The sequence below is a fragment of the Hesperophylax consimilis genome, chromosome 28 (genome assembly GCF_061612785.1).
Source record: "Hesperophylax consimilis isolate HC1 chromosome 28, BYU_Hcon_1.0, whole genome shotgun sequence".
Taxonomy (NCBI): Eukaryota; Metazoa; Arthropoda; class Insecta; order Trichoptera; family Limnephilidae; genus Hesperophylax; species Hesperophylax consimilis.
Genome location: NC_142863.1, coordinates 3,277,895 through 3,294,051, shown reverse-complemented (window position 1 = coordinate 3,294,051; position 16,157 = coordinate 3,277,895). Strand labels below are relative to the sequence as shown.

Below are 16,157 nucleotides of genomic sequence, written 5' to 3'. Positions count from 1 at the left end.
AAAATTTAATTTTCCATGAAAACAAATACTCCTTTAGAAAATAGATAAAATTATCTTTCCGGAGTACGCATTTAAAATAAACATTACTATTTCTAAATAATAAAATTTAATTTTCCATGAAAACAAATACTCCTTTAGAAAATAGATAAAATTATCTTTCCGGAGTACGCATTTAAAATAAACATTACTATTTCTAAATAATAAAATTTAATTTTCCATGAAAACAAATACTCCTTTAGAAAATAGATAAAATTATCTTTCCGGAGTACGCATTTAAAATAAACATAACTATTTCTAAATAATAAAATTTAATTTTCCATGAAAACAAATACTCCTTTAGAAAATAGATAAAATTATCTTTCCGGAGTACGCATTTAAAATAAACATAACTATTTCTAAATAATAAAATTTAATTTTCCATGAAAACAAATACTCCTTTAGAAAATAGATAAAATTATCTTTCCGGAGTACGCATTTAAAATAAACATTACTATTTCTAAATACAGTAAAACCCCTATTTTACGTTTTTTAAGGGACTGAAAAAAAAAAAACCTAAACGGAGGGAAAATGTAAATGGGGGGTATTGAATTTTATTTTTTATTACAAAAATTGTGTATAAATATATTAGGGATACTGAAGAAAAGAACCTTTTCATTTAAAAAAAATCATATATATCATGGGGTATTGAAGAAAAACACATTTTAAATTTTATTTTTTATTAAAAAAATCACGTAGATTAGTTTGTTGCATTTTTTTTTTCTGTTCTATTTCTTTTTCGATCTTGTATAGACATTTAAAAGTTTCTTCTCGAACACCGCCAATGCTTGAAAAATAGGTTTTAAGACCCTCGATGTACTTCATCGCTTCTTCTTTTGTTGGGATCACATTCTCTTCTTCATCGGATGGCTCTTCTTCACTGGACGAGTTTTCTGGTGCTACATGACTGTCCACGATGTCGTCCACTTCCACCAAGTCTGACGTCATCACGTTGGAGTCGAGGTTCATGAAGTCCTCCAAGGGTTGATCAGAAATCCTTTCCCAGCTATCAATAATATGATCCTCGGTATCTTCTTCTGCCGCTGCCTCCTGCTCCTTGTTTATCCCAGCTTTCCAGAAACAATTTTTTATCGTCACGTCCGTAATTTCACCCCATGCCTTTACAATATAATGCATTGCATCTAAAATGGATATTTTAAACTTTTTGGGGTCCTCACCTCGTTCTAGCTCAGACAATAACTTATTTACCAAGTTTTTTCGGTAGTAGTGCTTGAATGAACGGATTATCCCCAAATCCAGAGGTTGCAGTTCACTCGTGCAGTTGGGTGGAAAAAATGCCAACTTAACATTCCTCAGTGTCAGATTTGTGGGGTGCGCAGGGCACCGATCAAGGAATAATACAATTTTCCGATTTTTTACTCCCATCAAAGCGTCTAATGCAGTAAGTTGCTTTTCGAATAAGGTTGAAGTCATCCATGCCTTTTTATTAGCTGCATATTTTGTTGGCAGCGACCTCACATTTTTGAAGCAGCGGGGCTTTACAGACTTCCCAATTACAAATGGGGGAAGCTTCTCACTGCCATCTGAATTCGTAATCAAAAGAACAGTAAGCCTCATCTTGCTTAATTTTCCTCCGTGACAGTCCTCCCCTTTAAAGCAGAATGTCTTAGACGGTAGTACGCTGAAGAACAGCCCAGTCTCATCCGCATTGAAGATATCTCCGGGAGCATAGTCTGCAATTAACGTCGGAACATCTGTCTGCTTCCAATCTTCAGCAATATCTAAATCAACACTTCGTGATTCTCCGCAAATCGATCTGTAGACCACATTATGCCTCTTTTTAAAACGGTCTATCCATCCATTTGAGGCAGTAAATCCTTCGATACTGAGTCGATCCGCGATGCGTAGCGCCTTTTCGCGAATAATCGAACCACCGACGGGAACATTGCTGGCCCTCGCACTGACGAACCACTCTTTCAAAATTTCTTCCAGTTTTTCATACTTCGACGTAGTAATATATTTACGTTTTTTCGCCATGACACCACATTGAATCGCACTTTTTTCGATAGATTCCCGATTTTTAATGATTGTAGCCAACGTAGTTATGGGTATACCCAAATCACGAGCCAGCGAAACACGTGAACCAACGTGTTTATTAACCTTTTCAAGAATGTTCCTTTTCTCTCGCACTGACAACGTTTTTCTTTGTTGAGACATAATAATAATATATGTATACGTAATACACTTTAGATTGTAATAAACTTAACGAAAACAAAACAAGAAACGTAAAAACTATGTGATGATCGCGAATAATGTCAGAAAGAAGTGTCACAAATCGAGTTGAAAACCGAATGACAGATGCGTAAATAAACCGAACAAATGATGCTACAGTATTTTACACATGGCTAAAATTTAAAAATGTCGGCCAATCACCGCGTTATGCTCCGTACCCCGACCAATCACGGCACGGCTGGCTAAAATTGAAATATCTCGGCCAATCACCGCGTTATGCTCCGTACCCCGACCAATCACGGCACGGCCGGCTAAAATTGAAATATGTCGGCCAATCACCGCGTTGCGCGCCGTAAGCCGACCAATTACGGCACGGCCGTGTCAAGCCCGCGAAACTAACATTTTTTGAATATTTTCGACGTAAATTGCGGGAAAAAAAACGTAAAAAGCGAGTATCAAATGTACTAAAATATATCGGGACTGAAATAATTACGCGTAATTGGCAGGAAAACGTTAAATCCGGGGACGTAAAATTCGGGTTTCACTGTAATAAAATTTAATTTTCCATGAAAACAAATACTCCTTTAGAAAATAGATAAAATTATCTTTCCGGAGTACGCATTTAAAATAAACATAACTATTTCTAAATAATAAAATTTAATTTTCCATGAAAACAAATACTCCTTTAGAAAATAGATAAAATTATCTTTCCGGAGTACGCATTTGAAATAAACATTACTATTTCTAAATAATAAAATTTAATTTTCCATGAAAACAAATACTCCTCTAGAAAATAGATAAAATTATCTTTCCGGAGTACGCATTTGAAATAAACATTACTATTTCTAAATAATAAAATTTAATTTTCCATGAAAACAAATACTCCTTTAGAAAATAGATAAAATTATCTTTCCGGAGTACGCATTTAAAATAAACATAACTATTTCTAAATAATAAAATTTAATTTTCCATGAAAACAAATACTTCTTTAGAAAATAGATAAAATTATCTTTCCGGAGTACGCATTTAAAATAAACATTACTATTTCTAAATAATAAAATTTAATTTTCCATGAAAACAAATACTCCTTTAGAAAATAGATAAAATTATCTTTCCGGAGTACGCATTTAAAATAAACATAACTATTTCTAAATAATAAAATTTAATTTTCCATGAAAACAAATACTCCTTTAGAAAATAGATAAAATTATCTTTCCGAAGTACGCATTTAAAATAAACATAACTATTTCTAAATAATAAAATTTTAATATACAATGTGAAAAATGTTGTCAGAAGCGCTGACCACATTTTTACTCCAATCGTAGAAAAATCGAGAGAACTCGATATTTCGAAAACATATTCTTTTTAATTAAAAATTGGTGCCTTTTTAATTAAAAATGGTGCCACAAAATAAGTTTGCTGAGTTAGAAGAAGTCATATTCTTTTTGTTTGGGGAATTTTAAAAAAAACTGTAACTTCGCTTTTATCTCATTCATATGATAAAAAATAAGAAATAATTTAAGTTAAACCGATTGTTACGATAGCGGCACGAAATATGAATAATTCATTTTGGCTATTTTTAGGATTTTATTAATGATATTCAGTTTAAAGAATTGATAGAAAAAAAGATAAAAATACTTTTATAAAATATGGACACCCGATCAAATATAACCCTCAAACGCTGGAGGGTTTAAACATTATTGCCACCTCACTTTTTTGTAATTTCGTGTAAAAATAATTAAAATTGCGGTCGGAAGCTTTGCTTTTATAGAGGTGTGCAATAAAAAAATTCTTTTAGATTTGAATATAAAGCGTGGTGTTTTCTCTTTCTAACACCGTTTAGATCATATTTCTCACCATGATAGTAAAGGAGACACAACGATTTGTATGAGACCACAGACATAGGAATTAATAGACGAGAAGATAATGGCGAGGGGTAAAATCAACTGTTGAAGAACGAAGGGAGTGAAGCTGACTGTGATTCGTCAATAAATCAATCTGACAGTAAATAGGCATCTCGCATTATAATATCACCATTTACTTCTTAAAAGTAAAATCTGCTTTTGAATGAATAGACATTTTTACATGGGAGCGCAAATTACTCGCCACGTTATGAACAAATTTGCGAAGTCCAAATACGGCAAAAAAATTCGGTTCTATTTTCAGAGTCGAATATTTCGTTTAAGTATTTAGTTAAGACACTTTTATAAATGTTCATAATTTACTTCCCAGCAACCAACCAGCTTTGTGTTTCGCGTCCAGACGTTTCTCGATGTGATAGTATATTATGTTTCTACAACTGATCCATATTATACGATGTGAATATGCTTAAAATAAAGTAAAATAATGCTTATATATGGAATGTAAAACGACAATTGGGTTTATTCTCTTTTTCACATCTATTTTTACAAGTTTTCATAGTACAAGTCAACATTTTGCCGTGTTATTTCGTAAAATGAACCGATGATGCCTCGACCATAGTTCGCACAAGAATGATGACGTCACGTTTTCAAATTTCACTTGAGGCCATACGCGAGCCCAGCCGGCTCCAATGGAACCGGTATGGAGAGTGGGGATAATACGCTTTTAATCACTTAGGGCAGGTCTACTAATATTCATATGTCTATGTATGAGACCTATATAAATTGTTCCCAAAAGTGAACAGGCTAAGTTTCCTGAGTGGTTAATTACTATATCTGAACCTATTTGTCCCCGGCGTTGCCCGGAGCTTCACGCAGCGTTTTTGTCAATCAAATGTAGACGGTATCAAAATTCTGGGTAAAAAGGGGGTGGTTTTTCGAAAAGGGGGTGGTTTTTCGAAAAGGGGGTGATTTTTCGAAAAGGGGGTGGTTTTTCGAAATCTCATGTCCACAGTGACCTTCCTCTTGTTTTGAAGGTCATTGGTGCAAAATTTGTTGATCTTTGAATAAAACTATATTTACTGAATTGTATAAAACTAAGTCAGCCTCAAAGGCCTCCGTGGTCGAAGGGTAAAGCTCTCGACTCAAGCCGAAGGTCGCGGGTTCGAATCCCGGCGTGCGCAAGTAAATTTTGTTTGATTAATTTGTGTTATTTCACAATTTATTTGTTTAAAATAGTATATAGTATACTTGCGACATGTTTGAAGATTCCCCCAAAATCGCCGTGGTGTAAGACCACCATTCAGAATTGAAATGTAGCTTTAAATGGCTTTAGCCGTGTTTGGTAACCAGATCTGAATAGCCTGGCACTCCCCCACCATTATTTTCCCCATCTCCTTCCTCTCCCACAACTTTCAGCCTCACAACATACCCCAATTGGGGGGGGGATGCCATAGTGTCACTGGCATTCACTATAAATTGGCATTACCAAAATAAATTAAATCCCCACCAACCACAAACACTCTTTTTTGTACAAATAGATATATTTATTGATTCGGTTTGTTTTTTTGTCTTTAGCGGGTTTGGTGGCTACCCAGAGCTACGCCCCTCCACCCCAACCCATGATGCCACAATCCCAGTACATACAGGTAAACAGCTCATTCTTATTGCACCTTTTACAATTTTAATCATCATAAAAAATATATTAAAAATAACCATGAAAGGATACAAGTAGGTGTTGATGATAATATTTGTATGATATATTTTATTTTGTAATCTGTATGGTGGGATGAACGCTGTGGCTGAGAAATTTTTTGTGATCTTTGCCCCTCGTGGGACCTTTAAGGAACCAAGGAGAAGTGGAGAGGAGAGATAAGGCCACCTCCGTGAACTCTTCCCTCGTGGGGCCTTCACGGAACCAAGGGGGATTGGAGAGGAGAGATGAGACCTGGAAAGACACATTGTGGAACCAGAAGACGTAGGCACATATCCAATGACAACCCTGGTGAACTTTATAAAAGGGACCGGATTACTGTTAAAGGAATGAGGTAAAATGGGAGACAGCACAATGGACCTATGGCCTAAGTGCTCACGGGAACTATATATTTAAATTGTCTCCGCTCTATAAATAATAATAAATAAATAAGTTATTGTCAGTAAGCCTATCTTATCATCTCAATCACACCCGTAATGTAAAATGTAGTTTTCAAAGCAACTTTTATATGGATATGAATACTTTTTGAAGGTCTATATCTTAGTCATACATGAATTAAGAATTTACTGGAAACGTAAGTTGTTACTTGCCACATTTTGTTGCCAATCATCATATATACATGTAATATGATATACCTTACAGACGAATCACTAATTTTCGTGTTTGAAATGAGTAATATTTTTTGATCTCGTTTTTTGCAGAGCACCAACGGGGCCATGTACACGCACTCCCTGCCCCCGCAGGTGTATCAGCCGGGGCCCGCGTACGCTGCGCCCCCGATGCCCTACCACCACCAGCCCGCGGCGGGGTACGCGCACCCTCCCCACCCGCCCCACCCCGCACATCCCCCCCACCCACCTCACCCTGCGCACACCACGCCGCCCACACACGTCACAAATGTTAGTATGCATTCTTTTAATTCTTATCCACAGAGAAGTCGGAGACGCACGAGCGAGACACAGAACGTTTAAGTGGACCAAATATTTGAGCAGGTGCATTCTGTGCTCCCCCGATACGGCTCCCAGCTCCCCAGCGTGAGAGTACTCAGGTAGTTAGTAGGTGTACGCACATGTGTCCAAGTCCAGATGTCGGACTGTCAGACGTCGTTCACGTCTCTGAGTACGTAATAACAAATACTTTGAACATTTTACTGGCACTATTTTTCTAAAATATCTCTTGAAAAAAAATATTTTCAATTGAGCCGTATTACGGTTTATCAAGAGTCATACGAATGTGGCTCATCAAAAAGAGCCAGTTCAATTGTGCGGCTCGTTCACGAACGACTCACCGCTTATATACAAGCATATAACTTAACTCCACTGAACAAGAAATCCCTGGAAGTATGTATGTGCCAATCTGTGTTAGACCTTTCGACTCCGAGGCTGGGGCCAATGAAAGTGATGATTTTTTCAAGAAATACTTTCAGTATTTGAGTAAGTGTGATCAATAACATTATAAGTAAGAAAACATGATTCCTTTATTGTAACAAAAATCATTATATTTTTGAATTTTAATTTGTAGCCCGCCCGAACGGTGTACGCTGCCCCCACTGGCATCACCTTCTACAGTCCCCAGGAGCAGAAGGGGCTCCCGCTGCCCACGCGAAGGCCTACCAACGCAATACCCATTGTGCCCCCGCCCTCCAGGGGAAGGTAAATTATCACTGACATAACCTAACCCAACCCAACCCAACTTGATTAAAATGATTACCTCTTTTCCAATCTAACACACAGTCTCTCAAGATGTTTCAAATGAAAATAACTGCAAATACCTTCATGTAACCATGATGTAACTATAGTTTTCCATTCTCTTTAACCCTAGATAACTAAACTGTTTTCATTGTTTCATTGTAACTACACTTTCGTCGAGTGGACTACTAGAAATAAATCAAAAATATTTAATTAAGATAGGAACTTGTTACATGTCGCAAAAGTAAGGTTTATAATGAACAAATTGAGTACAAATTAATGTCAAAATATCAGTCTACACAGTGACCACACATGTCAACATTATGTGGCCCACAAATGTTTGGTCATCTTCCGGGCCTTGGATGGACACAGGTAGCAAATTTTACGCACGTTTGACGTAGATGGAACCGGAACTTCTATTGTAGAAGATTCGCCAACATTAACAATAAATATATGAATGTACGTACCTTAAAAATAAAAATTGTTGTTATAACTAAACTTTCGTCCAGCGGACGACGAGGTGGTCATAGGACACGTCCTAGTATGCGTGAAGGTTAATGAAAGTCAAGGTCGGGGAGCGGAGGGAAGTAGGTGATTTCGAATTTCGCCGAATAGCGCGTCGTCGCCTCGACGAGCAATTAGTTATCTAGGGTTAAATCTTCCATATTTATTTATTTACTAGCTGTAAACCGCCACATGTTGTTGTGCCTCAGTCTATCTTTGCAGATAGAGAAAGATAGAATACTTTTACTTTTAAAAGATGGCGCTGTTTTTAACTGTATAATATCGGTATATAAAAACACACGTATTCGAATGCAACGTTGTGTCAAAATTTCAAAGCAATCGGTTAAGAACTTTTGAAGATTTAAAATTTTGAGTGTACTAACATTTATATTTTTATCACAAGCAATATAATTAGTCGCCTCTAATATCAATACAAATTGAAAATATCTCCCGAGAAAAAAAAAAATGTCGCCGACGGGGATTGAATATGATAATATAATAATATAATATAATACGCCTTCTGATGTCCGGTCAGACGCTCTGGCCCACTGAGCCACGTCGGCTTATTTTTTTTTTGTAGGAAAGGCTTTGTTAGTGCTAAATTTTCCACTAGATGGCGTCGAGACATATTATATCTACATTTGTTGGTGAAATATTTTGACTTGTCAAATATTATTATTTTGTAATGATAAACTAATGTTTATAAGACCTTTTATTTTTTCTCGGGAGATATTTTCAATTTGTATTGATATTACAGGCGACTAATTATTGCTTATAATTATTTATTATCCTTTGTGCTATGCATTAAAACCTTGTCTTAACCACTCAGAACATTAGAACGTCAAAAGACGTAAATATGATAATAGCGGTCAAGACATTAGAACGTCTTTTCACGTAAACGCGCGAGATTTTACAAAAATCGATTTATTTCCATCACTAGTATACGGATTCCCATGATTTAAAAAACAGAGTATCGATAATGAATAACGCTACGCGTCTGTATTCAAGAATATATATAGAATGTAGAGGTGCATTATCTAAGTCGATTGGATCTGTCATCTTGTTCGTTCATAATTTATTGCGTTTCTAAATAATTTATTAAAAATATTTTAGTTTGGACGGTTAATATTTTGAGGTGACTAATAGTTTTTAATTATATTTCTTCAATATATAAAGTGTTATTTCTTTATGATACTCAGAAAAAAGTACATTTTTCACAGCTTTGAAATAATGGTCAGCGATTTTTACATATTTTTGACGTTTTCAGAAAATGTATATTTAGAAACGCAAATATTTACGTATAACAATACAATACGATAGTGAATTTCATAATCTTTCCAAAACATTTTTTAGAATGAGGCTACGTTTCCCAAAACGTGAGTTATGAAGCTTTTAACAAAACTCGTAAATATCACAAAAATTTTCACGTTTTGACAGTTCGCAAAGGAACACAAAGTAAATAAAAGTCTTTGTCTGAGAGGTTAAACACTAGTTTATAATTAAAATATATATATAAAAAAAAAAATTATAGATATGTTTGTTATTTATTCTCTGTTTAATATCACTTTTGTTACTACAAAAAATATTATTATTTCAAAAATCGAGGGGTATCTAATATAACAAGAAATAATTGATTTTTTCAAGCCTACTTTGAATCTTAATTTGAAAAATAGAATATTGCCAACTATTCTTCTGTTTGAATAATTTTATTTTACCAAGTCTTCTGAAAAATAACTATGAAGTTTTGATATTCAAAAAATTTCATTTTTCAATGGATATTTCTGTCATTGATTGTAAAAAGTTAGTGTGTTTTATTTTATTATTGTGACTGTAATATGGGCGTGAATAGCAGTCCACGATGGCATGCTGATACCAACCCTGACGAATGGCAGTGAGGCATGGGAGTGTGCAGAGGATGGATGAAAGTACATTGAAGTGGTAAAACCATATATGACTGTGTTAAAAATCTGGAGATTCGAAAAGAATGCAAGAAGCAGGTTTAAGCGTAATGGAAGAGATTGAGAAATGAACACTTAGATGGTTTGTAGAGTATGTAGAGTGGAAGAACAAAGGGTAAAGTTGTCAAATTCCACTTCGTGCAAAACTGTCGTCTTGCGCACCGTGTAACGCTCTGCCGTAGATCTCTTGTTTTATGTGCCTCTGCGGTTGCGTTCTCCGCTTTTACAGTGGTACCTGCTTATCACCACAAAAATAATACTTGATTTCAACTTAAATATCTAATGGAGACAACTATATAAGTCAGGGGAGATGTAAACATGCACAACATAGGTTTTTTAGGTTGTTAGTTTGTGTTAATTAATAAATTATGCGTATTTCCTAGCCTGTAAAAATGTAACACTTGAATTTTTAACATCCCTCCTAACATAAATAGTTGTTTCTTGTAGTAATTTAGTTGAAACCTAGTGCTATTTATAATTTTTTTGCGTATTAAGCGTGAGGCGGAATTCGACAAGTTTGACCGCGTTAAAAATGTGGAAATTCGTAATGAATGCAAGAAGACTGATGTAAGCGTAATGGAAAAGATTAAGAAAATGAACGCCTAGATGTTTTGGCATGTAGAGTGGATGAACAAAGAATCAGTGTAAGGAGAAAAGACAATAGAAGAAGACATGACACAATCAATTGAATTAAATATTTGAGTGGGGCCATATCGAGAGTGAATACGATGTATTGATGTCAATGTGTGGCTGTCTATCCTCTGTCTCGATCCCAGCGGAGAAACGGCGTAATTTTAGTTATATAATGGTGTTCTATTGATCTGTGCTTCAGGGGGAGGCTGACGGATGCTGCGGCCGCTGCCCAGAAGGATAACATCGACCATATTGTAGACAATATGTTTGTCCCGAGACACCAATCAAGGACAGGCCCAACTAGACAAGGTTGGTTCAACTTTTATAAGAAAACACGTGCCGTAAGTCTAAATCTGTTACACTAAGATAATGTACTTTGAAGTTTTACATGTTCACCGTACATATCCTAATTAATAGACTTGCACTAACACGAAATCCGGGTACAATTTCAAAGAGTTGGAGGCAAACCACATGACCATATTTTTGGCACCAGAAGGGTTTGAAAATGCTTTGAATAAGCTAGGACGTCAGTCATACATTGACCGATGAAGAGCGTACGTTGAAATTACCAGACTCTGCGCACAATTTGAATGTTTGTTTTAACCGAATCGCCTATCGTAGCAATGCTTAAAGTAAGTGAGATGGGTAAATTATAACACATCTGTAATAACTGAATAATGTACAAAAATATTCAATTTTAACCTTTGTTGAGTTTTTACGCATCCAGTAATTTGCGCGCCATTGTAAAAAGGTCCATTAATTTGTGAGCAGATTTTATTTTCGCGATTTGAATAGTGATATTACAATGCGAGTTGCCTGTACACTGTCAGATTCATTTATTCACAAATCACAGAAATGGAGCCTCCCCGCTCTGAGCAACTTGGTTTGTTCCCCTTCCCTGATTGGCTGGACTAGCAATTTGGATTTCTATGATGTTCACTATATATATGGATATAAATATGAAAATAATATCTAACAACATTTGAAAGTAAGAGTAATTATGGTAACTAGTGAAATAAACTGTTACTAAATACTGTGTTTTTGTAGTCCATATTCATGTTGTTCAAGTTGTTGGCATTTTTGCTGGGTTGGTATTCTTTCAAAGCTCTACTACAAAACATGTACTTCCCTAAAAACACCATGTTTAATTTTTGATGGTCTAGCAGGAGTATGATTTTTCAGTATTGAATCAAATTTAACACATTTTTTTCATTCCCATCCCCAGGAGAACTTCCGAAACATGTAGATCCTACTTTGGCATCGGGAGATGTGACCGTCAGGCCGGATGACAGATCCCGGGAGTCTTCAGACAAGTCCTCCAAGGAGAGTTCACTGGAGCCCTCACCCCCCCGGACAGAGCCCCCCCTGCTGTCTCAGCCCCCTTCCGTCCTGGCCACTGAGGCCCCCTTACCAACACGAGAAACTGCCGTGGAAGAGAAAACTTTAGCAAATACAATACTAGAGAAATCGCCCGCGATTGATATCAAATCTACACTTGTAGAAAAAGTGCCTGACGTAACAGAAGTCAAAGCAATACTCACCGAAGAAATTCCAACAGTTACAGATACAAAACCAATTCCGATGGAAGAGGTTCAATCTGTTGAAGAAGTATCCCCAATCGTAGAAGATACTCCAACAATCGTTGAAGATACTCCAACAATCGTTGAAAAGGATCTACTCGTTGAAGATCTTTCACCAGTTGAAACGAAATCGGTTGAAGAGAAACCAATTGTTGCTGAGGAGAAACAAATTGCAGAATCAAAACAAGTTGAACAGATAGTTGAAGGCACTCCTGAGCAGAAAACGCCAGCAGTCGAAGAGACTCCTATTATTGATCAGACTCCATCAGTTGTTGAAGAGTCCCCAATAGTTGTTGAACCAACACCAGAGCCCAGTTCAGAGGATCTCTTGGCTAATGAAATTAGCCAAAAATTAACCATTGAAGCTGAAATCATTACGACACCACAAGAGGTAGCCCCTATTATTGAAGAAGTCAAGCTAGCTGTTGCTGAAGAACCTAAACAGGCCGTGCCAGAAGCCGTTGTTGAAGATTTCCAAGATCCTCCGCTGGAAGATGATGTACCAGTGAAAATGGAAGTAGAAGTCGAGCAAAAAGTGGAGGTGACAAGTGAAGTAGTCACTGAAAATTTAATCACGAAAGATGAAATTGTTGCAGACCAAAAACCGGTAGAAATCCAGACTGATTCTGACATCATTGGAGATGGTGCTCATAAAGAAATCCAAGAAGAGAAGTTGTCAGAAGCTAACCTTGAAATAGCAGCTAACGTTGAAGTCAAAGTTGAAGCCAAAGTTGAAGCGAAAGATGAAGTCAAGGAATCTCCTGCTGAAGTCGTTTCACCAGTTGTCGCTTAACTGAAGTTTCAAAATACTGTATAATTATAATTTGTTAAATAATAATCATATACTCAAACTGCGTCACATCGTATTAACAACAAAACTATACGTATTGCTTTAATACTTATAATTTGAGACTTATTACTTATTCATGCTTCATATCTCTTATTATTTATTCTGCGGTGTGCTGTATTGAAGACTTTTGCCGTGTCCCACATTATGAAATTGCTTTTTGACAGTATTATTCTTTTCATTTGCCAGCTGTCTCTAAAAAATGCCTGACAAAATCAGCTAAATAATTTAATATATTATCTCTAGATATACCAGTGAGAATGGAAGAACCATATTATATCACTCTGTTATAAACAAAGATTAAATTAATAGTTAGATAGATTTATGTAATTGAACATTACACGAAAATACTAATACACAATCTGAAGTACCTGTTGAAAGCGTATATTTTTGTATAAATAGCTGCCCAACAGTAATAATTTTATTTTCTTTGCATTTAGAATTGGGCGACACTTTTTTGGATATTAAGAAAAAAATGTTAAAAAGTGGAAATTATCAGTTTGTTCAATATTTTATTTACTGGTACATATTATTAAGATTACCTAATTTATTAGTGATGAATAGGATGCGGACAAATCATTGCAAAGTCAGGGCTGACCTGTAGTGTAAAATAAACATTTATTTAGGTTAGTATTCATATTGTTTGAGCTAAAAATTAAAAAGAGGTTTAGTCTTTTCTCTCATCTTAATTTTTGATTAGTTTTTAAGGTATATTACTATAAATATTAGGGCTTATAGCTTATCTTTAGTTATAAAAACCTCCAAGTATCTTTCCCAAACACCGCTTACTAATCTAAAAAGCAGCGTTTTATGGATACGAAAAAAAAATTAACAGCTTGGGCCTGACTTTGCTATTTTAAATCCTTGTCCTATTTATGACCATTTAAATAGTAGTGAATTTTAAAGCTATAATTAATAATTAATTTAACTTCGATTACTATTCGAAAACTCAAATATTTATTCAGTCAAAAGTGTTACTATTATAATGAATTTGTTTCGATAAGATGCAACGTTGCTTCGCTAATATTTAAGGTTAGGTCAAATTAAAATAAATTATGAGAAATACTAATTATTGTTTCTTTATAGTTTTTATAAAAATATTATTTGATCATTTGGTCAACTCTTCGAAAAAAAATTTACACCAAGTGTATAATAAGATTGCATTCAAAAACTCAAATGTTTGAATAAACTTTACATTATTTTTGGAATAACTTAATGAGTAAAACCTCAAATTGTAATATTTAATGATTGAAGATAATATTAGCGATTCTCAAACGAAAATTTAAAACAAGATATTGTCGCATTTAAGAATTGAACCCAGGACTTTAGCATTGGCGCTGCTCTACCACTGAGCTAATCTGACCCTATTTCCTTTGGTCATATTTAACTGTATCATACTTTGACTAAGAACTACCAACATTATCTTCATTTTCTTAGTGAATATTTTTATGTATGATCGCAAGATTCTTTCCGAACTAAATGCAATCTGGATAGCGTCTTGGATAAATATATCCATTTTTGTTTTAATGTGCGACATATATTGACTTATCTGAGCAGAGCAGCGCCCCGGCAATACTGAGGTTCTAGGCCCAATTTCTAGATGCAACCATATATTTTTCTGTTTCAAATTTTCATTTGAAAATCGCTAGGTTGTCTTCAATGATTTAACAATATAAATTTAAATAAGCTGAGTGATTTTCAATTTTGAAAGTCAGAGACTTTTATGTAAACTAACCTGTGGCAAATCCTTGAAAGGGTTATATAATTTTACTTTAAAAATCATGTAGATGTGAATACTCTGAAACACCATAATACTTAGATAAGATTTTTAAATCATATTTTATGACATAAGTTTTATAACCAAGTTTCTTTATTATTGCATACTTTTGTTAAAAGCTTCTCGGGATGGCTAGCACTTAACATGGAGAGGTTTTCTTTAATAATAATATATTTATTACTAAATCAGGGTGATAAAGAAACAGAACACGAGTCGAGTCCTACTGCAACTTTATTTGGTTTTGGTTTTATTGTTAATATATTACAACGATGTGTAGTACCATCTTGTGTCTTTAACCCCGAAGTTAGGCGACTACTAGGTTATGAAATGTTTGTATGTTTACAGTAATTATTTTTAAAATCTAAACCATATTTTGTCTCTTGATGTCCGATTTTGTAAATTGTTTCGACCATAATTTTTGATAATAATCATGTGATAAAGCAAAAAAAAACTAAAAAAATAATAAAGTGAATGCCTAGTGTTCACAGATACACTAAAAAAATGTTGTTTTTATTTCTCAATTCTACATGCATAAACACTTCACCACGATCTGCGCGTCTGTCTGTCCCAAGGGTGGACATTGCGGCTGTCTAAAACATTACCTTAAGGACTCATATACCCCTGCGCGTGCTGAAAACCGAGTAAATTTGAAAAATTATCAAAGGTCACCTTATCGACATCATAACTTTACCAAAAATTATCCAATCTGCAAAAATAAATCTCGTACAATAATTTGGTAGTAATAGTCTGACAGATGCTTTTTTTATAAAGAAATTACAGTATTTCAAACTTTAATATGCAATTTTAAAAAATAGTGTTTGATAATAAAATTAAAATTTCAATTAATTTTGGTGATGATATTGACAATTCATCAGTAGTCCATTTAAACACTTAAAAAATGATATTAAAATAAAAAAAAATCTTATAGTTGAAAAGTTATAAAAAAATCTGAATTGCCCTATAGACCACATTACAATTTTTTTCTGTTTTCGGTAGACCCCCTGCTTTCCTAATGTATTAATATTTCAAAATGGGTTTGTATGTACGAGGTATTCTCGATTACTCAGTATTCGTGGGATCATATTGTGGGGAATCCAGCCACAATATTTTCGATCCCACTATTTCCCCACAAAATAGGGAATTTCAGAGAAGTCACTAATTCCCCACAATATTTTTAATCCCCATTTACATGTCATGCACACCTATTTTTTTTTTCAATGACCCCCCCCTGCAGGTTGGGAATGACTGGTCTAGTCCTAAGAATTTTACAGTTATACCTCATTGACCCTTACAATTTTTGCAGTTATCTTGTATAATAATTTCTGTGACCAAAAATAACCAAATTTTAATTACACAAGCTGTTTTTTT

General features: G+C 34.8%; 1 protein-coding gene across 1 annotated transcript in view; it reads left to right on the top strand.

Moving 5' to 3' along the window:
* The window catches only part of LOC149410032 (uncharacterized), a 38,347-nt gene extending 23,070 nt beyond the window's left edge, over positions 1-15,277 (top strand). Inside the window, exons 11-15 of the mRNA XM_089648766.1 lie at positions 5,667-5,737; positions 6,504-6,701; positions 7,324-7,454; positions 10,785-10,894; positions 11,811-15,277. Of these exons, the coding sequence (XP_089504892.1) occupies positions 5,667-5,737; positions 6,504-6,701; positions 7,324-7,454; positions 10,785-10,894; positions 11,811-12,958 (1,658 nt within the window). The 3' untranslated portion in view covers positions 12,959-15,277. The remainder of the gene's footprint in view (positions 1-5,666; positions 5,738-6,503; positions 6,702-7,323; positions 7,455-10,784; positions 10,895-11,810) is intronic.
* The last annotated feature ends 880 nt before the right edge of the window (positions 15,278-16,157 follow it).